Consider the following 23,307-nt stretch of genomic DNA (forward strand, 5'->3'; position numbering starts at 1 on the left):
GTGCAGGTCAGGAGGTGTGTATTTGTGCACATGTGTGTTCCTGCACTACAATGTCCTTAAAGCCCCCCTTTGCACCTTGACCCCCAAATCCTGATGTGGTCTTTGTTTAGGGCTGGTTCCTGAAGGCTGCTCGGACTCTCACTGGCTGCCCGGGGCACAAATTTGATCCCCCACAGCTGGTGATTGGCATATCTAGGTCACACGCCCTTTCCTTTGGTCATGCCCTCTATCTCTGCTACACCAATACCAGCAGGGGAGAGTTGTTCTTCACAGGCTCTGTGCTGCCAGGGGATCCCTCTATGATGGGCTGGTCATGCCACATTAGTGTCAGAGTCCACTAGTGGTACAGCGCAAAGTGGTCGCACCACATTGGTGAGTATCCAGCCCAACGCAGTGATTAAAGTAGATAGAAACAGGAGCTCCTCTCTGCTTAGAGCGGAGATGGGGGAGCTGTGCTCCTCAGCCTTCCCCGCCTCCCCCTTACTTAAGCTTTTGGCTCTGTGTCTGTGTTGTGAGGGGGAAGTTTGGTGGGTTACTTAAGAGGGAACCTGAAGGTTGAGGAAGGGAGGGGAAAGTGAGAGAAGCAGCAGATGAGAGAGACGGTAGGAAGGTGGACAGTGGATGAATATATCCCCATGGGGAGTGGTGATGGAAGTAGGTAGTTCTCATGGGCTGTGCTAAAATTTTCTGAAGCTTCTGGGAGAATGAGAACTCCCCTAGAATGTTGGTTCTGGAGAAGGTATCTTCTCCATTCTGAGCGGTGAGGTCATCATTTTGTACGCACTCAAAGAGACAGTGGGAGGCTTGGATGAGCTCCAGGAAAGAGGGTCGCCATTGGAGGGACCTGCCTGAGAAATGGGGACGTTAACACTCAAGAAGTTTTGGTCTTGGTCTGGCATCTTGGTCAAATCTGAGACCTTTCTGCACCTTGAGGGAAAATCTCACCCCAGCTCTTTGTGACAGCCTTCAGCTCCTCATGCCCTCTGGAGAGCTTGCTTGCAAATGTCAGCCAATCTCCTGGCCACACTGGGGGGGCTGATAAAGATGGCAAACTAAGCTGCGAGAGCTGAGTTTGATACTGCGAGGCCCCTGACATTACTGGAGAACTGATACAAGGGACCTACAGAACTCACTGACCTCCTGGATTTGGGAGAGGAGCAGGCCATGGCCCTGATTTTGAGGGAAGGAATCCCTCTGCCTTCCCCAAGGACAAGCTGATGTAAAAGAAGGAAGGTGACATGTTTCTCTCCAGCCTCCCTCCCCCACCCCGATCAGGTTAGGCAGCCCCACACCTCCAAAGGAAGCCCAGCATGTCTGGTTTCCCAATTGTTATTGTGGTCGCTGTTTTGTAAGGGCTGGGTGGAGCCTTGGATTCATCATCTCTTGCACTGTACGTCAAAGTCATGACTCGCCGCTCGCCTGCACCCTCCCTCCAGGAAATGGAATTTCTTGGCTTGGCAAGACACCGTTTTCCCAGTGGCTGCCACTCGCACCGTGGCCAGGCCACTCTTGGTTCTTCCTCTCTGTCCCCAACTGGGTGGGGCAGGGAAGCAATATCTTCTTCTCTCTCCCCCGACCCCCTCCCAGCCCCAAATCCTCAGAGCTTTGACTGTGTCGTCACCTGCCAGGAAGGAAAGCTCAGGTGATCTCTGAGGTTTCCCCACTAGTGGGGTCAGCAGGAGAAGACATGTGTGGATACTAATTCAGCCGAAAGCAGGGATGGGAGACCTGGGCACTAACACAGGCCTGAGGTCTGCATGTGTGTTTGTACAGCACCTAGCGCCACAGTGTCCCCATTCTGCTTGGGGCCTTCAGCAGCTACTATCATATTAACAGTAGTGGCTGGCTGGAGACTGGGTTCCAAACCCCTGGTTAGAGCCTCCTGGGTGGGATCTCCTGGGAACACAGGGCTTGCCACACTGGATCAGCCCAGGATCTGTTCAGCCCAGCATCCTGTCTCCGAGAGGGACCAGTCCCAGCTGGCTCAGAGGAAGGTTCTGCAGTTACAAGGACATCCTGCTCCCAGAGACAGCTTCCTCCTGACCCCCAGTAGGGAGTGGCCATGCCATGAAGCAAGGGGGTTCACATCCCTTCCAAACCTCATTTCCTCCCTTCTAGGACCCTCCTGCGATATTCTGCAGTAGTTGAGCAGAAAGCTTCAGTGTACCCCCTCCCCCCAGTGCTGCAGTGGGGTGTGCTCAGACACAGGGGTTCCTGTGTCCCCTGGGGTGGGAGGAAGCATGGTGTCTCCAGGGGAGGGTGGAGGGTGTTCTCTCCATGTGCTGCAAGAAGAGGAAATTTCTGCTGCGTCCTGGCCCTGTGCAGAAACGTGGGTGTCTGTCTCTAGCAGGCGTTCAGCCGTTACCCTGCTGCTCTTTACCCCATTCGCCTTCTCCAGCAGCGGCTCCTCGACCCTGCTCCCCTTTGCCTCCTGAGCTAACAAGCTCTTGCCTGCACCTATGCTCCCCTTGCAAGCTCTTGCACACCCATGCTCCCCAAAAAAACCCTGTCCCCACGCCCCGTCCCAGTGCAGCACTCACAACCGTGTGTGTGTGTGTGTGTGTGTGTGTTTGGGGAGCCGGGAAGCTACACAACAGCCGCAGCAGCCTCTCTCTCCATCCCTCCCCCTTCTCTTTGGCTAACTGCTCCAATTCTGTTCTCCTTATTTGGCCACACTGCTCCCAAAGAAGGGGTGTGTGCGGGTGGAGGACGGGGAGGGGGGAGCAGCGGGAGAGACTGGGTGACATCACGGGGCTCGGGGAGAGACAGAAAAAAAAGTTACTTTAAAAAAAAAAAAAGAAATCCCTGCGCACTTGAACCAGCAGCTTGCTGCAGTTCCTTTAAAAGGAGATGTCTGTACTGGAGACCTCTCGCATGCTCTCCCAGCCCCTCCGGGAAGCCTCTAGCTGAAGGAGACACCTCTGTTCTCAGCTCCCCACCAGCAGCAGCTGCCACCAAACATGTTATTGCAAAACACCGAGCCTGCTCTGGGAGCTGGGCAGGAAAGGGGGGAGCGAGAGGGGAGGTGAAGTCGCAGGCGCTGGTTTGAGGCCTGTCTGGCAGAACCTGTCCGGGGAGCAGAGCTTCCCCTGGGGGGCCCCCATGAGTGCTTTGCGCCCTACACACAACACCTTTCAGGGGGCGGGGGAGGGTCAGGCTTGTCCAAATAGACACGTTGAACCAGAGTCCCAAAGCAAGACGGGGGGCTGAGGCTTTCGGAGCTGGGATCCGGGCACCTGGCCCCCATTCATATCAAGAGGAATTGGGCATCCAAATCTCCTGGGTGCCGCCAAAAATCCCTCCTGGGGATTTCAAACCCTGCTCCTGTCTACACTTCACGTCCAACTCTTCCCATTGAAGCCACTGGGGAGTTTAGTCTTTGGCGGGGGCAGAGTTTGGCCCCAGAGGGTTTTGCTGGCGAGGCTGGGCTTTGAGCCCCGAGGGGTTCCCCAACAGGGCTTTCATGCTCTGCACAGCAAGGGAGCCTAGTGCTGACACAGGCTCTGTGTTGTTCTGTGGGGGGCAGTGACACCACGCTGAGTCCCCCCCTCTGCCCCCCCCCGCATTGCCTGTGCTTCATCCCTGCACTGAGGCACGACTACGCCAAAACGCAGCAGGCCGGGGAGCTCTGAGGCAGTGGCACGGCCTGCGAGGAGCGGGGTGGTCATGTAACTAGCAGGGGGCCGCAGTGGAGCGATACCCACCTCTCTAATGCCCAGCATGTAGCAGCCCAGCGTTTCTCATGCTGGGGGTCCCAACCCAAAAGGGGGTTGCGAGAGCGGCGGCTGCTGGCCAGGTGCCCAGCTCTGAAGGCAGCGCCACCGCCAGCAGCAGCGCAGAAGTAAGGGTGGCATGGTATGGGTCATCACAGCCTGAAATATTTTCAAGGGGGATCCCAGCAAAAAAAAGTTTGCGAACCCCTGTACCAGCCTGTATTCCAGGAGTTTTCAAACTGGGGGTCGAGACCCCTCACGGGGTCGTGAGGTTATTACATGGGGGGTCGCGAGCTGTCAGCCTGAACCCCAAGCCCCGCTTTGCATCCAGCATTTATAATGGTGTTAAATATATGAAAACATGTTTTTAATTAATAAGGGGGGGTTGCACTCAGAGGCTTGCTGTGTGAAAGGGGTCACCAGTACGAAAGTTTGAGAACCACTGCCGTATTCCATCTCTATTATTTTCTGTCTTTGCATTCAAGGTGGCAGAGAGCCCCTCCCTGCCATGTGCAATTACCCCTTGAGAGCCAGTAACTTGGCAGCTGGTTCTTGCCTGATGAGCCGATAATTGCCCGGTAAAGCCTTGCTCTCCTCTCTTGATACGGATAGAAGAGGGATGCAGGGTCAGGGCTGGAGGTTCCTGGAGGGCAAGGCTATGATCTGGGGCAGGGGACGTGGTTGCGTTTCGGGGCTGGAGGTTTCTGGGGGCTGCACTGTAATGTACCTCAGACCCATCTCTGGCTCCAATAGTTTCTATAGGGGCATTGCTGCCAGCTCTAGAACCCCTTTGTCTCACCTGACGTGAATACATTATCCTTAGCAGAGGAGGAACTTCCCCTCCCAGCCCCTGTGTCCTCCTGCTCTTCTTTGGCTGGTCGGAGGCAGTGTACTCTAGTGCATACAGCTGGGGGCAGGATGTCAGGAGACGTCCATCACTGACCTTTGCTTTGTCCCCTCAGGTTGTCGAGTTGCCATTTGGGGCTCAGTGTCGGAGCCCAGAGCAGCCATCACAATAGCGTCCAACAGCTGGAACGCCAGCGGCAGCCCCGGGGAGGGGCAGGAAGATGGACAGGAGGGAATGGACAAGAGTCTGGACAATGATGCCGAGGGGGTGTGGAGTCCAGACATCGAGCAGAGCTTCCAGGAGGCACTGGCGATCTACCCCCCCTGCGGCCGGCGGAAAATCATCCTCTCAGACGAAGGCAAGATGTATGGTGAGTGAGACCAGGCCGCACTTGGTTTTAGAAGGGATCCAGGCTTGACCCAACAGACACTGCAGGGTCTGTGTGCCTATTCAAATATCCATCATTATGTTTCAGAGTGAACGTCCAGTTAAGATGAATAAGAGCAGCTCACACCTCCCTTAGAACCAAACGCTGCCCCTGCATTCCCACTGCAAAGTCCAATTAAATTGAGAATACATCCCTTTGGTTATTATGTTTTGTCTCTGACTCCAATTCAGGGGTAGAGCAGGGAATTTCCTTGGGTTTGCTGCCAGTGCTAGGTGGTTGGCTCTGGAGATGAAAGTCCTCTCTTTCCTCACAGAGCAGGTGGAGCCTGACGGAAGTGTTATGTGAGAGTCCAAGTGGGGATTAGGGATGCCCAAGATGGTAGTAGCTGGGGGCTCAGGATTGAGGTGCAAACATGGGGGGAGCCCAGACCTTGACTAGCAGAGCAAGTTGCGTCAGGATTGAGGTCAATCGGCAGAGCTGCGTTGGGAGCCTATTGCTGGAGCAGCTGGGGATGCGGGGGTGGGTCAGGACTGAGGTACCTTGGGAGAGCTGTGGCGGGCGGGTGGGTTCTGCAGCACCTGAGGCTCTGACTTTCGGTCTCTCACATCCAGTGGATGATTGAAATCAGCCTGTGTCAGCCCCCGCGTTCTGACCTCATCTGGGTGACTGCTGGCTGGCAAGGGGAGTGGAGGGTGGCAGAGAGAGAGAGAAGGTAAAAGTGAGTTTCTGAAGGGGTATTGCTCCTCCAGGCTCATCCCTCAGGTGCCCCAAGCCTGGACTTCTCTGACACGGAGGCATTAGGAGCTCTTTGTATGAGCGGTGTCTTCCCCTCTGCCCCGTCACTTTCCAAGGCTTGGCCCTTGCTGTCTGCACCAGGGGCACTAACCTAATATCTCAACCACAGTATCTGGGCCGTGTCCCTACTGGCCTGTGGGGAGCACTGAAAGGGAAGCCAAACTGGGGCAGAGGTGGTGGCCATCTTGTAATGGCTCAGGCCTGTCAAGTAGTGTTGAACTCTGTTCCCCATGCTGAGGATCCCTTGCACTCCCCCAGTCTCTGTCCCTCCCTCTGTGACATCTCTCCCTTCTCTCGCTCCCTCCCTCTTTTTTTCGCTCCCTCCCTCTCTCTGCTTTGCCTGACTGACTGGTTTGGTGAAGTTGCAGCCAGAGAGAGGCTCTGCACAGGGAGTCCACACGCCTGGGGCTGGGCGTGAAAGCTGGTGTGTCTGGCCTCTCGTGCAGGTCACAAACAAGACACTTCCTTCTGCTTCCAAGGCTCCCTCGGCACTGCCTCTGGATTTGTGTTTTCAAACCGCGGCTTGGCCTCAAAGTTCCCCCCGTGTCGATGGTTTCCCCAGCTCTGAATTTTTGGGGGCCCCATCTGAGAGGAGCTAACTACATTCCCAGAGTCCTCTCCTTGCCCCATGTCTCCATCAGAAGCTCCTCCACTTCCATTTCCAACCCAACAGGCCACATTCATCCAACAGAGTCATGGATTTGGCCTGGTGTCTCCCACTAGAACAGGGTCACCTTGTCAATGCAGAGTCTGGCCAAGGGAAGTCTGTACCCCTTTATTCGACATTGGTGAGGCCTCATCTGGAATACTGTGTCCAGTTTTGGGCCCCACACTACAAAAAGGATGTGGAAAAATTGGAAAGAGTCCAACGGAGGGCAACAAAAATGATTAGGGGTCTGGAGCACATGACTTATGAGGAGAGGCTGAGGGAACTGGGATTGTTTAGTCTCCCGAGGAGAAGAATGAGGGGGGATTTGATAGCAGCCTTCAACTACCTGTAGGGGGGTTCCAAAGAGGATGGACCTCGGCTGTTCTCAGTGGTGGCAGATGACAGAACAAGGAGCAATGGTCTCAAGTTGCAGTGGGGGAGGTCCAGGTTGGATATTAGGAAAAACTATTTCACTAGGAGGGTGGTGAAACACTGGAATGCGTTACCTAGGGAGGTGGTGGAGTCTCCTTCCTTGGAGGTTTTTAAGGCCCGGCTTGACAAAGCCCTGGCTGGGATGATTTAGTTGGGAATTGGTCCTGCTTTGAGCAGGGGGTTGGACTAGATGACCTCTTGAGGTCCCTTCCAACCCTGATGTTCTATGATTCCACCCATTGATGGCTCTGGGAGACTGGGGCCCGTCGCCTCTTGGATTCAACTTTAAATACGTTATTGGCGTGACAAGATAGGCAAGTGTGGCCCAAGTCAGTGCATTCAGCATCTTCAGCTGGAAGCAGGAAGCCTCGTTGATACAGGAACCTGCCTCCACCCATTGACGGTTCAGTGGTTTAGGATGCGGTGCCCACGCTCCAGTTTCCATAGCTTTGTTGGCGTGACAAGCTAGACAAGTGCTTGCCTGAGTCGAGAGTGAGTCTGCGCCGAGGACAGGCTGGCAGTTAGAGTTCAGCCCAAGTCGGTGGCGGGTGGGGGGTCTCTTTGTGCGGTGATTTGGGTGACTCTCAGCCCAGTTCCTGGCAGGTCAGTTGTCCACATCAACACTTCACCATCTCAATTGGCACCTTCGCGGGTGTTGTCAGCAGCGAGGCCATTGAAACTCGCCTCCCCTTGAGGGGGTCCTTCCAATGCAGACGCGGGACGCACCTGCCCTGCTGCTGGCTGTTCTCTACCTGCTCGGGGGTGTCAGTCTTTAGGGCTGTCAGTCCAGGACTCTTCTCCAGCACTATAAGGAAGTCCGACCCCATTTCCGGCATCCTCTGCTGAGATCTCTCAAGTCCCAACAGCTCAGCACAAGGTTGGGCTTGCTCAGTGCTTGGATGAAAAACCTCCAAGGAAACCCAGGGAGCTGGTGAGAATGGCACCAGTATTTCAGTGCAATGCGAGAGGAGGGATATGCTGCTGGAGCGGGGCCTTTCTAATGAAATGGACAATAGAGGTTTAAACCCCCTCAAACTGTTCTGGGCTTTCTGCCTCCCTCGCTGCTAGTGACTTGGGCTGTGTGTAAACATATGTTGTCTCCTCCGCCTCTGCTCCGGGCTGAATCCTCCTGTGATGTCACAACTCTGTGTTTGTGACCTCAGACCTGTCTCCATGGGGATGGACTGTCATATTATAAACACTGCGTTATGACCTCAGAGGATGACTCATGGAGGTGGAGGTGTACACTGTCTAATAGTGGTTAAAGTGCAAGATTAGACTTCAGGAGATCTGGGTTCTGTTCCCAGCACTGCCACCAACTCTGCCTCGGTTTCCCCATCCTAATAATAGGGAGAATACCTACCTTACACTTAATGTGTTCGTCTCTGTAAAGCACTTTGGAATCCTGGGAGGATGTGAGAGAAAGGCTAAGGATTTAGGATAGTTATATATTGATTATATTCTGAGAAACTGGGCACAGCTCTTACACCCGATCAGAACTGGCCAGTCGTGTCTTTGCACCAATCCCTCAGGAATCAGCACTGAGCTGAAGGGAATTGAAGACGGCTGGTAATGCCTTACCTGTCTCTCTCTAGTTGCAAAAGACTCTAAAACACGTGACCAATTGGGCACAGAGCACCCATGAAATGCAGCCACCTCTGGGGAGGGGGACAGTCGCCAGCACACTGCACGAGTTTGTCTTTTTAAGTTCTTCCCTAAGCATTGGCCATTCCATTAACAGCTCCCCTCCCCTTGCACTGGTCTCACTGGCTTTCCATGCCTCTCCCCCTGTTCTCAGATCTTCCTGCAACAAAGCAAGACTTCTCCCCACCCCTGTTCCAAAGATTCGGGGCCACCCAAAGGGACGTGCTTCACTACACCACCTTTCAGCCCTTGCACCCCTGCTCCCCACTCATGCCGCCCAGCAGGGGCCCTTCTAGCCCAGGGCCTCGGGGATGGAGGCTGGGGAGCGTGGGGATTCCAAAGCGGGTGCATTTTTTGGATTTCTCTGGGAATAGTTGGAGTGCCACTAGGGAGCTTGGCCTCCACTCAACAAACCCAAGTGTGCAAACTGGTTTTTCCAGCCCCTGGGAGACATCTGGCAGTTGCTTAAAGAGACGGCAGCCTAATTCTGCTTTCATCTTCCACGCTGCCACACTTGGTACAGAAACTCATTTTCATCTTCTTCTCTCGCTGTGGCCCCCCCCCCCCCCCCCGCCCGCCAGTTTTTCTCTGCCTCACCCAATCCCTCCCGCTCTCTTTTGTAGGCAGTGTTTAGAACTGGGGGCAGGGCTGCGGGGAACCATCCTAGTCTCCCTCCTAGAGGAGAGAGCAAGGAGGGGTCTGTTGAACTGAACATACAGTGGGCCCAGGTCTGCATCTAGTCTGGGAGGGGGCTCAGAATAGCTGGGCGAACTCATAGTCCTTGGGCACCCAAGTCCACCTGCAGGAGTATGACTTGGAGAGGCTCTGAGCTTCCCTACCCCAATCCTAGTTCTTCTGGGAGAGGAGGGATTGAAATCACCATGACCCTTGCCTCTGATCTTTAAATCGTGATGTGAGGACCTCAGTAACTCAGCCAGAGGTGAGGGGGTCTATTACAGGAGGGGGTGGGCGAGATTCTGTGGCCTGCAATGTGCAGAAAGTCAGCGTAGATGATCATGGTGGTCCCATTCTGGCCTTCAAGTGTATGATATGCATGGCCTTAAATGAATCCCTATGTTTGTGCCCCCAATTTGTCTGGTGGGGCTGTTGACCCCTTTCATGGGTGTTATTTCCAGCCTGTATGAGCGCCCTGTGCGGCCCCCTGATGAGAAACCCCATGGAGAAGCCAAGGATCTCCATGCTGGAATAGTGGAAGCAATAGCAAATGAGTCATTGGCCGCGCAGAATCCGGGGTCCTCCCCACAGGGGGAAGGGCTTAGCTCACACCTGGCACGGGTTCTCCAGGCCACACAGCCCCAGAGGGTCTCTCGGCCGTGACCAGAGGGAGACTAATCCCAGCAGAGCCAGGGAACCCCACCTACCCCACGGTTTATCTAGGCAAAGGGGGTGCTGTTCATCTACTGTTACCCCATTTCCTTTTGTTCCTGCCCAACCTGCTTACCTCCTGGTACTCCAGTATCCCACTAAGAGAATACTCTAGTATTCTATAGCACTAGCCCCAGACTTGCCATTGAAACCAGTAACGTCGTGGACCATCACAACAGCATCCAGTAGTATTTTCTTCTCTGAGGATTTCTGCAGTAACATCCCCTCCCAACAGCTTACATGAGTCTCATTACGGTATTGATGGCCGTTGTTTGTTAGTTGTATTACAGTAGTGCCTAGAGGTCTCAGCCGAGACCGGGACTGCATTGTGCTAGGCAGTATGAAGCAGTCCCTGCCCTGAAACACTTGCAATCCCCTGCTGTAGCGTTCTTTCCTTGGGGATGCCACTGTGCTGATGGGCCTAGACAGGACACGGTGGGGCATTCTGTAGCTTCCCTTGATGAGGGCTTCTCCAGCCCACCAGCATGGCTATCTATCCAGGCAGGCATTAGAGATGGGATTCTCCAGGAGGATCCCGGAGCATTGTAGCTCTGGCGCTGTACTTGAGGGGTAGGGGTGCTCTGATTGCAGAGGGACTGAGCGCCCAGCCGCTGGCATAGAGAGGCCGAGGGAAGCAGCGGAAGGGGGGCAACCTTGACCTATGGTAACCTCTAGCATTTGAATGGTGGCCAGGCTGTGAGCATGGGGTGATTGCGGAGGGCTGGGGCTTGTCCGGCAAGGGGTGTCTCTCTGTCTCTCAGGGTTGTTGCCAGGAACTCAGGGAGCCTGCGCCTTGCCCCCAGACAGCAGGTGTAACTTGAGTTGGACTCGGCCAGGGCTGGTATGCTGCGGCGCGCGGATTGGCTGGAAGGTTGTCCCACTAGGTTATTTTTAACAGAGCCGTCCAACTGGTTCACGTGGTGGTGTCAGGGGAGAGGAATTTGGGGAATGTGGTAATTTGGAGGAGGGACCGTGCCCTCCTAGAGGGAATGGCACAACCTCTGGTGAATCACGGGGCTGGGACAGCCCTGCAAGGCCTGCCGGTACCAGAGAGTGAGAGAGCACGACCCTTAGCTACCTGGTACCATAGAGATGGGGAGGAGGGGCATGCACGGGGGGGGGGGGGGGGGGGCCTTCCCGCTATTCCCAGAGTCAGACACACACAGACTTAGCTACGCAGGCACCATAGAGACAGTGGAGCCCACACAGAGCTGTCCTGCTGGTACCACACACAGGGAGCAGAGAATAGGGTGGGTGTGTGCTAGTACCAGAAAGAGAGAGACACGCAACCCCATGGTACAGCACAGGGTGTACACGTGTACACACACACACACACACACACACACACACACAAAATGTAGAGGGAGGAGAGTTACCCGCAGCACAGTTCACCACAGGGTGGGGGCGGGGGCACAAAGGAGAAGTGACACATGCTGTTAAAATAGAGGTGAGGGGAGAGGACATGTCTAGTGAGAGAGAGACACACAGAGGAGGGAGACCCGCTCACAGCACTTGGGGAATGATTACCCCTTGAGGCCTCTGCAAACTTCCAGAGCAACTGGAAGAGGCTCCCATCGTACAGGGAACCCTGCAGTGGCAGGGCCGAGAGTGCGCTGTTAATACCCGCTGAAAATAGTCCAGTGTCCCAGGCCCATAGTGCACCGGCTATGCTGTGCCCCGCTGCGGGGCGTGGGCTGCCCCATATGACCGCACTGTGTTTGTAGTTCCTTCAGCCGTGCTCAAGATTTGTAGGATGGTGGGGATGGAGGAGAGCTGGTGTGTCCCCACAGTGGGAGGGCGGGAAATACAATCACCTCACATTGACCCGCTCCACCCCATAGTCCTCCACTCCCGGCAGGGTCCTGCAGTACATTGTAGGAACTATAGGACGCCTACTGACCCCGAAGCCCCTCTCCTCCACTGTGGTCACTTTTTCTTCTTTTCTTGTCCTCCTTTCTCCACCTTCCTCTTCCTCTCATCTTTGCCTTCGGGCCTCTACTCTCAGCGCTGCCCTCTCCTCTCTGTGTCTCCTCCCTTGCCACCCTCTGTCCAGATCCAGGGATCTTCAGGGTTCTCTCCATTGCTCTCACATACACCCTGCCACCCCTTTCCTGTTTCCCCCCATGCCTTCCACCATGCTGTGGGGCCAGGAGTGCAGCCTCTTCAGGCCACTAGGCCTCCCTGCTGCTACCTCCTAGGCCAGGGCCCACCATGACTCTGGATCCTTCAGGTCTCTTGTCTCCCTGGTCCCGGCCTAGCTGTAACCCCCAGGCTCTTGTGCTCTGACAGCTCACCAGGGAGTCAAGAGAGATATCCACGCTGCCAGGGTGAGCAGGCAGGCTGTGTGGCTACCTGCCATGTACTTCCAACAGCACCTCTCCAAGGCACAGCTAGCATGGGCGCCAATAGCAACTGGGCAGCTTCCGCGCCTTGTGATGGGAGCGGTGCAGAGGCCGAGAGAAGTGGCGTCTGGGCGCTCGGGGTTTGAGAGGCCCCTGGGTGAGGGTGGAAGACCAGACCTCAGACCCCAGGGGTGAACAGGAAGGAAATGGCTGCAGCAAGCCAGGTACTTAGCAGTTATTCCCTGATTACTCTCCTTGGGCTGCGTTTATTTCTAATGTGTAGTTTGCAATGGAGAGGCTGTGAGGGGAAATGCATCTAACAGTGCCAACGCTCCCCCCACCCCCAAGGGATCGGCCTCACCGGGCCCCTCAGATAGCACCCCGAGACTGTTGGTCTTGGGTGGAAGGAGTGGGGAGCGGCTGAGGGCTGGAATCTCCTCCTCTCCCTCACGTCTTTGGGGTAGCCCGGTAGGTACAGACAGGTCAGGCTGGGCCTTGGCCCACCTGATTCTGTGCAGCTAGAGACTAGGAAACCAGAGCCCCAGGTTGTGGGCGTTTATGGGAATGCAGGATTAGCTACAGCTGCCTTCTAAGGGGAAGTAGTCCAGCCGTCCCCTGTGGGGGTCAGTGTTAACCCAGGGCATGGGGAATCACTCCAGCTGTTCCCTGTGGGGAGCCCCATTACTCCCAGGCAAGCTTGCCTGTGTGTGTGTGAGGGAAGAATGGCCGAATGGATGGGCCACTGGACTGGAACTCAGGAGACAGGAGTTCTATTCCTGTCCTGCTGGGTGACTTTGGGCAAGTCACTGCCCCGTTCTTTGTGCTTCAGTTTCCCCATCTGTAAAGTGGCCTCACAGGGGAAGTGAGGACTGGCTAAGTGAGTGCTCTGGGGGCAAAGGGGGGGTTGCCCCACCCCCGTAAGGAGTTGCACCTCCCCGCCCCCCAAGGGGGGGGGGTCCCTGCTCCAGCTGCTCTTTGTGGAGGGAGCATTGTTACTCCTGCGTATGGAGCCTGCTTTCTCTTGCCCTCCCCGGGAGGCATGAGACGCAGCTGACCCAGCGCAGCACCTGGTGCTGTCTGTCGCTGTGCTGCTGGCGGGATTGCAGGGGCGTGAGGAGGGGGCGAGGAGAGCTCATGCTTCTTCCCTTACAGTGTGAGGCCTGTTCGGAGAGCCCCTCCCCCTGCCCCCAGAAGGCGCGGGGCGTCGGGCGCTGCTACAAAAGTTGTTTGGCTTTTTTACTTTTTTTTTTTTTTTTTAAATCCTAAACTAGCTCCAAGGGCATTTTGACTAGCTCCAACCACCACCATCTGGTCCATTAAAATAAATCTGGCGTGCTTCCCCACCCCCACATCGGTTGGGAGTGGGGGAAGGGGGGAAGGAGAGAGAAGAAAGCTCCCAGCTGCTCTGAGGTTTGAATTTAGATTGGCCACAGCTGGCCTGTAAAATGTGGAGCAAAAGCACTTCTGCTTCGGATTAGGCCGAGGATGTCGGGCAAGGCTGTTTAAAAGGCCAGTGCTGCTGGAAATGCGGATTGGGCCATGGGGAAAATTTTGGGGGTTGCCAATGTTGCTTACATCTGAACCCAAATCTCGTGCCGTGCTCTTCGCCCATTTCCGCAGGCTCACTGGCCTCCTGCTGCAGCCTATACAGTTGCCAGTTTCCCTCCCAGAAGGAGGGGAGGGGTGTCTCCGAGAGCAGTGATCCCAAAGCGCCAGTTTCCCGGTGAAGCGAGCGCTGAAAGCTCTCCTACTGTTCTTGGCGGTGTCCTCCAAGAGCGGCGTGGGAGGGAGTTTCTGGGTGTCCTGTGTCTGCGCCCGGCTCTCTGGTCGGCACAAACCGCCCGCCGTTCGGTGCGTGCTGTCAGTCAGAACGGTCCCCTCCATCGTGGTCATTTCATTGTGTCCTGGCCCCTCTCTTCCCATAAACGCTGTCACCAGGACCCTCACAGACCCTTCCAGCCTGCCCCACCGGCTGGCTCAGTCATGCCTTGACAGCTGCCAGGACAGCACCCCCTTCTGGCAAAGCCTTGTCACTTGACATGTGGCTCAGAGAGAAACCTTGGTTAGGCCAGGGCTGGGGTGTTCTTGGACTAGGGAAAAGAAGCGTTTGGGTGTCAGGGACAGGGCAAAGGACCTGGCAAGATGCTCCTGCTTTGATCTTGTTCTTACTCTTTGGCTTGCTCTAGGTCGCAATGAATTGATAGCGAGATACATCAAGCTCCGGACGGGGAAAACACGGACGAGAAAACAGGTAAAAAAAACCTGCTTTACTTTATTTGAAGAAAGGGTCCAAGCGCGAGACCTTTGGCTGATAGACTCAGCCTCGAGGACAGTGCTGGGAGTCTGGCGTGCTTCGCTCGGCTTATCGTCGCGCTCTGGGAGGACGAGGAAGGACTGTGTGAACTAGCAGGCAAAGCCCAGGGCAGAGTCCGGATGCCTGGGTTCCACGTCCAGCTCTGCCGCTGGCTTGCTGCGCGTCTCGCATTTCCCCTTGCTGTGCCCCCTTTTCCCCATCCGTGCAATGAGGATTACGCTGAGCTGCGTCATGATGGGGGTTATGAGGCTCGGACATGGCTCGCTGGGAGCTGCTCTAGCCCAGCAAAGGGGGGGGATAGTGATTGTTGAGAGACCCCCCACCCCACCGCTTACCGGCTGCTTGAGGTCCAGGAACTGATCTATTCCTGCACACTCATCTTATCTCCTCCCGTGGGCTACAGCTCGCTGGGCAAGCAGGGTTGGGTGAGCCTCCTGTATGCTGCACCTGCCTGGTGTGGCACTCTGTCCCCCTCTGGGTGTGGCCAGGCCAGCTAGAGATGGATGAGTCTGCTGCAGCCTTGGCTAACGGCTTCTTTTAGCTTAGGCAGTAGAGGCTCATGTGCTAAGATCCAGCAGGTTCCCGGCTGCTGTCGTCCCACCGTGAGGCGTCAGAACACCTGGCGTTTGGGATTCAGTTGGGGTCAGCACTCCGGTGTATGCCTGCGTAGCCCAACCTCGCCCATCCCCGAGCCTCGTGAGAGGCCTGGTGGGCCCAGCCATGTCCCAAGAGCAGCCCTCTGCATGGGGCAGCGACATGTCTGCCTCCTCTCCTGGGGGGAGCCGTGATGGCGAGTGGGGCATGGGAAATGTTAATTGAACCTTCCAAAGTCATTTGGTTTGGGGTTTGGTTTGTGATTGGGCCTAGGGCTCATGGGATCTTCCTGTTTTATACACACCCTGCCCTATCGCTTCTGGAGGAATCTGGGCCTGAACCCAAACACCTCTAGATTCGAACCTGGATCTGGATTGGGCACCTGGCACCTTTCTTCCTACTAGGCCAGGCCAGCCTCCAGCTCTGAATGGTCACTGGCGTGTTTGAGATCTCTAGTGAAATCCTGCATCTTTCACCCCCTCTCTTCTTCTTGATCCAGCTCTAGAGTCCCTCTCTGCCAGTACCCTTTCCCAGGACAGGGGGCGCTTGTGTAACCCAGGTGCCTCAGATACCCCGGTGCTGGTGCACTAGAATACTGTCCTGTGAGCCGTGGGCATGGGCAAAGAGCTCTCTCCCACCCCCACCAGAAGCTCGGGCTGTTGTGGCGGGAGAGTCATAGAGCTCCTTGTTCCCACCTGCATCCCCTCCCTCCAGCCAGCCCTGTGCTCCTCGCCCCCATTCATTGTATTGGATGAGGTGTGCAGAACTGGGGACTAGCACCAGGGCAGCATTGAAAATCAGCTGGCAGTGAATCACACCTGCTGTGGGAGCTCTGGGGTGTTACCTGCCTGATGGGACCAAGGGAGGAGGAGTCCTGTCTCCATTTCCACGCCTGTGTCTGTGAATGCTTCTGGACCAGTCCAGGGACGGAGCTGATTGTTCATAAGCTGTGGAGAGGCTCTTTCCATTTGCAACAGGTCCGGTTGCCAACAGCCGTCCCGCTGCTCCCCATGCTTGAAACTCCCTCTGGCTGTGTCCAGTGCATGCTCTGTGATGGGATTAGAACAGCAGGTCACCGGTGCTGTGACTGGCTGTGGTTTGTAGCAGGGTTCCTGCCAAAGCGAGGGGGAAAGGATCTTGGAAATCTGACTGCCGCTTACCCGTTTGCTCCCCCCTGGCTTGTGACAACAGGTAGCTCTAGACTGGCTGGCAAGAGGAGCCACAATGGGGGGCAGGACAGTCTAATGAACTGGGATTTTGGAGACAAGGGTTCGATCCCCAGCTCAGACAAAGACACCTTGTGCAAATCATTAATCTATCCTTGTGCCTCAGCTCCCCATCTGTAAAAGGGGATAATAGCACTGCCCTACCTCCGAGGAAGGATAAAATCCATCAGTGATTGCTACTGCATTGATGGGGGCAGTATAAGCACCATAGATAGACTGATTGATTTTAAGGTGCTTGGATCCTATGGGCGGGAGGACTGTCTAGGTACGTGGATAGAAGGAAGACCACATTGGCTCCATGCAGTAGAACTTTTCCTCTGTGTTAAAGCTTTGAAATGATCCCTTGAAAACTTATCTGAGCTTGGCGGTAGGGGCGGGAGCACAGGGGCAGGTGCCACTCGAATGGATGAATAGAGGGGAATTTTGTTATGGAGCGTGCAGCCCTCACTGGGTCCCCTCTGGAGGCAGAGGTTTGAACCAAGAGCAAACTGAACCTGGTGATCTCCATCAGAAATGTGTCCGAGGCATCTCGATGCACAGCAGACAGTCTCTGCGCTGGAGAAGCAGCCAAGGGGCTGGGACTAGTTGCAAGAGAGCAGGATGTAGGGGCAGCTGATGGTCAGAAGGGAGCGTGTGGGAAATGATACCACATTGCTGCACAGATGAGGCCAAAATTTCCAGCTCTGGGTGATCCAAGAGAGGTTCCTAACTCCATATTCCAGGTTCTGAATAGAAAACATCCTGCACAACACTGTCAAAAGACGAGCCTGGAGACTTAAATTCATAGCTCTGGTGGACTTAATAAAGACCCTGGATTTATGGCTCATTACAGCAACCTGTAACCCACTAAGCCTCCTTTGTCCTAGGACTGTAGAGCTATGAAGTGCTCACTTCCTCTTGAATGGTCTCTTTAACCTATGTTAATGCGTATCTGTTTCACCTTGTGTTTAGCTGTGATGCTCGGTGTACCTTTCCCAGACCAGAATCAGAGCTCTGTGTGGCTCGAAAGTTTCTCTCTCTCACCAACAGAAGTTGGTCCAGTAAAAGATATCACCTCAATACAGCTATAATGACACTGCACACACCTGATTTTCCAAGGTTTACAGCTCTCATTGACCTGAGTGAGGGTTGTGGATGCTCTGAAAACCAACCACCTTTTATTTAGGTCCCTGTCTTTAGATGCCCAGACTTGGAGCTTGTCTACATTTGACAGCACTTCAGTGTAGACGCTCAATGATGCCAGGGGTTCTCCTGCCGGCATAGTTAATCCATAAGAACGGCCATACTGGGTCAGACCAAAGGTCCATCCAGCCCAGTATCCTGTCTTCCGACAGTGGCCAATGCCAGGTGCCCCAGAGGGAATGAACAGAACAGGGAATCATCAAGTGATCCATTCCCTGTTGCCCATTCCCAGCTTTTGGCAAACAGAGGCTAGGAACACCGTCTCTGCCCACCTCCCCGAGAGGCAGTAGCTAGGTCGATGGAAGAATTCTTCTGTCTGTCTAGTGCTGTCTACACCAGGGATCAGGTGGGCATAACTACATTGCTCGGGGGATGGATTTTTCCCAGCCCTGAGCGATGCAACAGGGTCGACTTCACTTTTTTGAGTGAACCTGGCCCTGAAAATTTTTGCCTGTGTTTTTCCTCCTCTTTGAGCAGCACAATTCACAGAGATGTGGGGGAGCCCGCTGGAGTCTGTTCTGGCTCCTGCATCTTCCCTGATTCACTATGCTGCAACTGCAGGGCTAAATTCCGCCTGGCAGAGCGTCACAGGGTTGACACGGCTGTGTGGAAGGGCAAAATTTGCCTTTCAGAAACTCCCTCCCTGACGATGATGCACGAGAAGGAAAGAGCCCGGCTGATCGTGCAAGCCTGGCAGTTAGAGAAACCATCTCTTTGTTGGTCAGATATGTCCCCTTTGCAGAGAACCACCAAGCGCTAATAGCCTTGGCGTCCACAGCACCGTTGGTTGCAGAGTTAGAACCAAACTGCAAAGTGAAACAAGAGGGGTGTGCTTGCGGGGCACGTGTCCGCTCTACAGGCCAGATCCTTGGCTGGCATAAACTGGCGTAACGTTTACACCAGCTGAGGATCTGGCCTGATATTTTTGGCCACTGTTGCTCGCGATCCATAGGAGGAGTGCTAGTTCTCAGGAGCCTCCGCTGACCCCCAGGCTGGCCCCATGTATCTCGAGCGCTCGGTGCGCTGTTGTCACGCAGCGCAGTGCGGGATCATGTCTTCATTCTCTTTGTGTTTTCCTTTTTGAACGGCTTGGCGGGCCCTAGGTGTCCAGCCACATACAGGTTCTAGCTCGGAAGAAGGTGCGGGAGTACCAGGTTGGCATTAAGGTACGTTGGAGACCCTGCCCATGCGTCCGTGGTGTGTGAGCATGGGGCAGCCCCTCTCCTTCCTCTCCTCTGCTCTGGTTGACGGCTCTGCTGTTTTCCCCTCTCCTTCTGCTTTCTCTCTGCAGGTCTCTAGCCACTTGCAGGTTCTAGCCAGACGGAAATCTCGCGAGATTCAGTCCAAGCTGAAGGTACGCGCTCCCCGGCTTCCCCCCACCTCCCGCTTGCCCCCGAGCAGTGGCCGTGCTGACGACTAACACACTCAGCTCTGTGGTGTGCCGCTTTCTCTTTCCTTTTTATGTCTTTCCCCCACTCCCTTCGTTCCTGGAACCAGACGCTCCCTGGGGAAGGGGTGGCAGGAAGAGACTGCAACAGGATCTCTCCAGCTGGAGAGGTCTAGCTAGGAAGCTCCTGAGGTCAGATAGAGGCCTCCCTGGAGAACGTCCTCCCACGTGCCCTTTGCAGGATGGTGAGCGCTGTGCCCGCGTTGGGACCTGCTCTGCACGGAGCGGGGAGTACAGGGTTGGTAGGTTGCCAGGGCTGGCCAGAGCCCGAGCGTCCCAAAGGCAGTAACATAGCAAGCAAGGGTCTTAGGCTTTCCCCTTAGTGCTCTTCCTCCTCCCCACAAGCTCCTGCACTGGGCAAGGCTCTGCGTGTTTCCCTGTAGCTGGGAGGGTCACGCCTCCCCCAGGCTGCAGAGATGCATCATAAGTTGGCTGCTGCAGGACCGTGAGGGAGCAGTGCAGGCTGGAGCCTAACCTAGCCAGGTGCTGCTCCAGACTAGTTTGGTAGAACTGGGCTGGGGGTCAGGACCGCGTGCTGGGCATCTCCCCAGCGGACGCCATAACGTCTAAGGGTCGGGAATGAGATGCAGAGTCCACACCTGTGCCTGAGGCTGAGGGCCAGGAGCAAGGGGCTTTGCAGGGCGATGCTCCCCCAGCAGATGCTGACGCTCATGGGTTGATTCCATGCCTGTGCGGAGTGATGCTGTCCCAGCTGGTTCTAGTGCACTTGGGCTGCGTGGGCCACCTGGAATAACTGCTCCGGAAGGTGTCGGGGTGCTCAGGCTATGGGGCCCACATGCTGTGACGCTGCCCCCCCGCTCCTCCCCATAAGGAGACACGTGGGTGTTGGGGCCTGTTCTTCTAGTCTGCAGGGGAACAGTCGGGCTGTGGGACCAGCACAGGGAGATGTTGGGTGGGGGATGTTTGAGCCGCAGGGCTCATATGGTGGAACGTACTCGCTAGTGCAGGGATGCTCAGCCAGGAGCTTTGGGGCTTCCCATGGAGACCCTGCTCCAGTTCATTCTGGCTGCCTAGCGGTCAGGCTAGGGATCCAGGAGCCAAGGGAGCAGAGCAAGGATAAAACTGGAATGTTGTCTCTTCTCTGGTTGGCTTTTCTTTCTCTCCTTCCCTCTTTCTAAGTGGAGTTTGACTAACCTTTCAGTAAACGTTTCCACTGTGTGTTCTCTGTATTGTTGTTTGCTGGGTGCCAGAGGCACATGTGGGTGGGGTGGGGTCACAGGGCAGGGTGCGGGGAGGGGTTTTGCAACTGAAATGAAAGTTCTCATCAGGACGTTCCTCCTTTTGTGGTTGTCGTTCATTTTGTATTGTGGGAGCCCCACCATCGGGGCCCCATTGTGCCAGGCACGGCACATGTGCACACGCTTAACTAAAAGACCCTGCCCTGAAGAGCTTGAGTAGGAGACGAGAGACAACAGGTGGATGCCGCAAACAGAGGGGAAGAACACACCATAATAGTGCAATAACTATGATTAGCCTGCACGGCGCGGGGGCCACTCCCAGGTGGCGGAGAAATCTCGCCGCTGGTCCCTATGCATTTGTTTGTTCCAGTGCCCTCTGTCTTCCTGTCCCATTTAACAAGTCCAGGCAGAAAATCCCTGCAGAATTGAATAGGGAATTCTCTCTCTACTGTAGAGTCTACAGGATTGTTCAAAAGAACCTAGAGAGAGGCTCTGGCTCACTGTTAAATTCTAGTATAGGGTTTGCGAGTCATTTCTATAGGTCCCTATTAAATTCCATCTGACTCTTCCATAAGGACAGTAACTCCTCTGGCCACTGGGGACTCGCAGTAACTGGTGCGGACGGAGGCTGTACTTAACCAGCCTTTCTTACTCTTCTAGAATGGGGGATGGGCACTTGAGGGCAATTTTGGAAGGGCCAACAGGGCCTGTGTGTGGAACAACCGTGCCTCCATTTTGGGATCCTCTTTTAATACAGCCAAGTCCGACTGCCTTTCGGTTCTCACTACGCCTCAAACGTGTGTCCGTGCACGTAGCTCTTAGACGCTACAGGACTGTGTAATACTGATTTTTAAAATACATCCATCTCCTGAGTCTCTGGGGGCTCTTAAAATTGGTTCAAAATGAATCGGCCGATCAAGCCTCGAGTTAAGCTCTGAGGAGGAAAAACAATATATGATCTGATGATCAGGGCATGCATACATAGTAAGCAACTAGGACAGTGGTTCTCAAACTTTTTTACTGGTGACAGCAAGCCTCTGAGTGTGACCACCCCTTATAAATTAAAAACACTTCTAAATATATGTAACACCATTATAAATGCTGGAGGCAAAGCGGGGTTTGGGGTGGAGGTTGACAGCTCACGACCCCCCCATGTAATAACCTCGTGACCCCCTGAAGGTCCCGACGCCCAGTTTGAGAACCCCTGCACTAGGATGACCACAGATACGCTGGGAAAGATTGCAGAACCCTCTGTTCCTGCTGAGTGAGCCAAATAGTTATTGCAAAAGGGAAACCTTGCTCCTTTTTCCAGTTGCCTCATGTAAACACACAGACGTCTAGGGACAGATTGTCTAGTGCTCCACACCCAGTGTGCACCCACTGCACTGAGCCCTTCTGAAAATGTGGCCACTTCCTTAGAGGCCCGAATGGGAGCTCAGCTGTTGAGGTCCATGCAGTTTGGAGAGAGAGAGATGAGCTGCTGATGCACACATCGATTTCCTGGTTTTAATCCTCTCCTTCCTATGGCTCCTCCCCAATGTCCCTGGAGCTGAGCATGATAAGCAGAGGTTATTTTTGGTGCCTGTTTTCTCATTTCACTTTGCCAGCTTTAAAACTTGTAAGAGGTGGTGAATGGGAAAGACTTGATGATATTAAAAACACAGAAGAGCCAATAGCCCAAATGAGGATCTATGTGGCAGGCCTGGAAATTCTCAAATCAATCCGTCATAAAACAGCTGAGAAGCATTTCCTCAGACGCATCCCTTTAAATCTCCTCTACCCAGCACTCTTCCCGCTCCTCTCTCCACTCAGATCTACATGTGCACAGCCACTCGGTTCACAACCAAATACATGGTTTCCACCGTCGCCACCCCCACTATAAAAATGGTTCCAGTGCCCCTGTTCACATACAGCCAGGCACTCCTCATTCCCTGCCTTTCTGCTGTGTGCACATATAGAACCGGGCCTGCCTCCGCTGCTGGTGCAGCTGTCACACACGTACATGTGTGCGCTGGGTAAGGTTGCTTCATGCCCAATCAGCCCTTGGCTCACTATCCTTAGCTTCACGTTCTAGTGTAGCCTATTCTGGTATTTCACGGCGGCCCGTGCACTACTCAGTGGTGCCTAAATGAGAAGAGGTTACCAGCCCGCACGGATCTGTCGTACCCATTCACACCCTGGCGTCCCACAAACCCAGATTGCCAGGCAGGGTCATAAACACAGAGAGACCAGGTCCATTAGAAACCACCCAGGTTTAGATTTGGTTTGTTTCCAAAGTCAAACCCATCTTCCCTTTGTTCTTCGAAGGGTCAGTATGTTAATGACGCCTATAAGGGTGCAGACGTGCATCTGCTCTGGGATTGTTGCAAACATACTAACTGTTGCTATTCCTTTCTTTTACGTACAGGCCATGAACTTGGTAAGTAGTGCTTGAGTTTGCAGTTATTTTCTTTAAATGTCTCTTTATCCCTTTAATATTCCTTGGCCCTCTCCCATGGACAGAGACCTCCCAAGAAAAAATCCCTGGTATCAGTGATTCAGTGCGGGGGTAGAGGGGTGTTTTCTCTCTGAGTCAGGACCCAACCAGTGCTGCTAAGGGTGCCCTCTCACACATGAGTCTTAAAACCGAGGCCCTGGCCACTTGTGCTCAACAATCCCTTGAGATGTTGATGTGAGCAAATTCCAGTCTGGGGGGTTTCTGTTCTCCTTCCCAAGTTCCCCCTGCTGTTTCATTGACTGCATTATTCTCCGTGACTTCCTGTCCTAAACTGTTGTGTAACAGTGCATGGCAATGATAAACAGTTGCCATGCTTCACCCCAGAGGTGGCTGCATCTCCGGGGCAGTTGAAGGGATCCCTTTGCATGTATAGATCCAGTTTGTAAAGCGCGTTGGGCTCCTTTGGGCTGAAGGGGGTAATTGGTGTCGGTCGGTCGGTCTGCGTCCCTGTCCAGTTTGGGTTGGTAACCATGCTTTCTGTTCCTCCTCTCCTCTCTCAAAGGACCAGGTCTCGAAGGACAAGGCCCTGCAGAGTATGGCCTCCATGTCATCTGCACAGATCGTATCCGCCAGCGTCCTGCAGAACAAACTCAGCCCCCCTCCTCCTCTTCCTCAGGCTGTCTTCTCTGCTCCTACCAGGGTAAGGGTCTCC

At 54.6% G+C, this 23,307-nt stretch overlaps 1 protein-coding gene across 1 annotated transcript in view; it reads left to right on the forward strand.

Annotated features, from left to right (window-relative positions):
* TEAD3 (TEA domain transcription factor 3) overlaps nt 1-23,307 on the forward strand; it is a 57,546-nt gene that overhangs the window by 20,378 nt on the left and 13,861 nt on the right. Inside the window, exons 2-7 of the mRNA XM_042861499.2 lie at nt 4,676-4,930; nt 14,383-14,447; nt 18,616-18,678; nt 18,804-18,866; nt 22,566-22,577; nt 23,158-23,295. Coding sequence (XP_042717433.1) covers nt 4,676-4,930; nt 14,383-14,447; nt 18,616-18,678; nt 18,804-18,866; nt 22,566-22,577; nt 23,158-23,295 — 596 coding nt within the window. The remainder of the gene's footprint in view (nt 1-4,675; nt 4,931-14,382; nt 14,448-18,615; nt 18,679-18,803; nt 18,867-22,565; nt 22,578-23,157; nt 23,296-23,307) is intronic.

The sequence above is a fragment of the Chrysemys picta genome, chromosome 4 (assembly GCF_011386835.1).
Source record: "Chrysemys picta bellii isolate R12L10 chromosome 4, ASM1138683v2, whole genome shotgun sequence".
In the NCBI taxonomy this organism is placed as follows: Eukaryota; Metazoa; Chordata; order Testudines; family Emydidae; genus Chrysemys; species Chrysemys picta.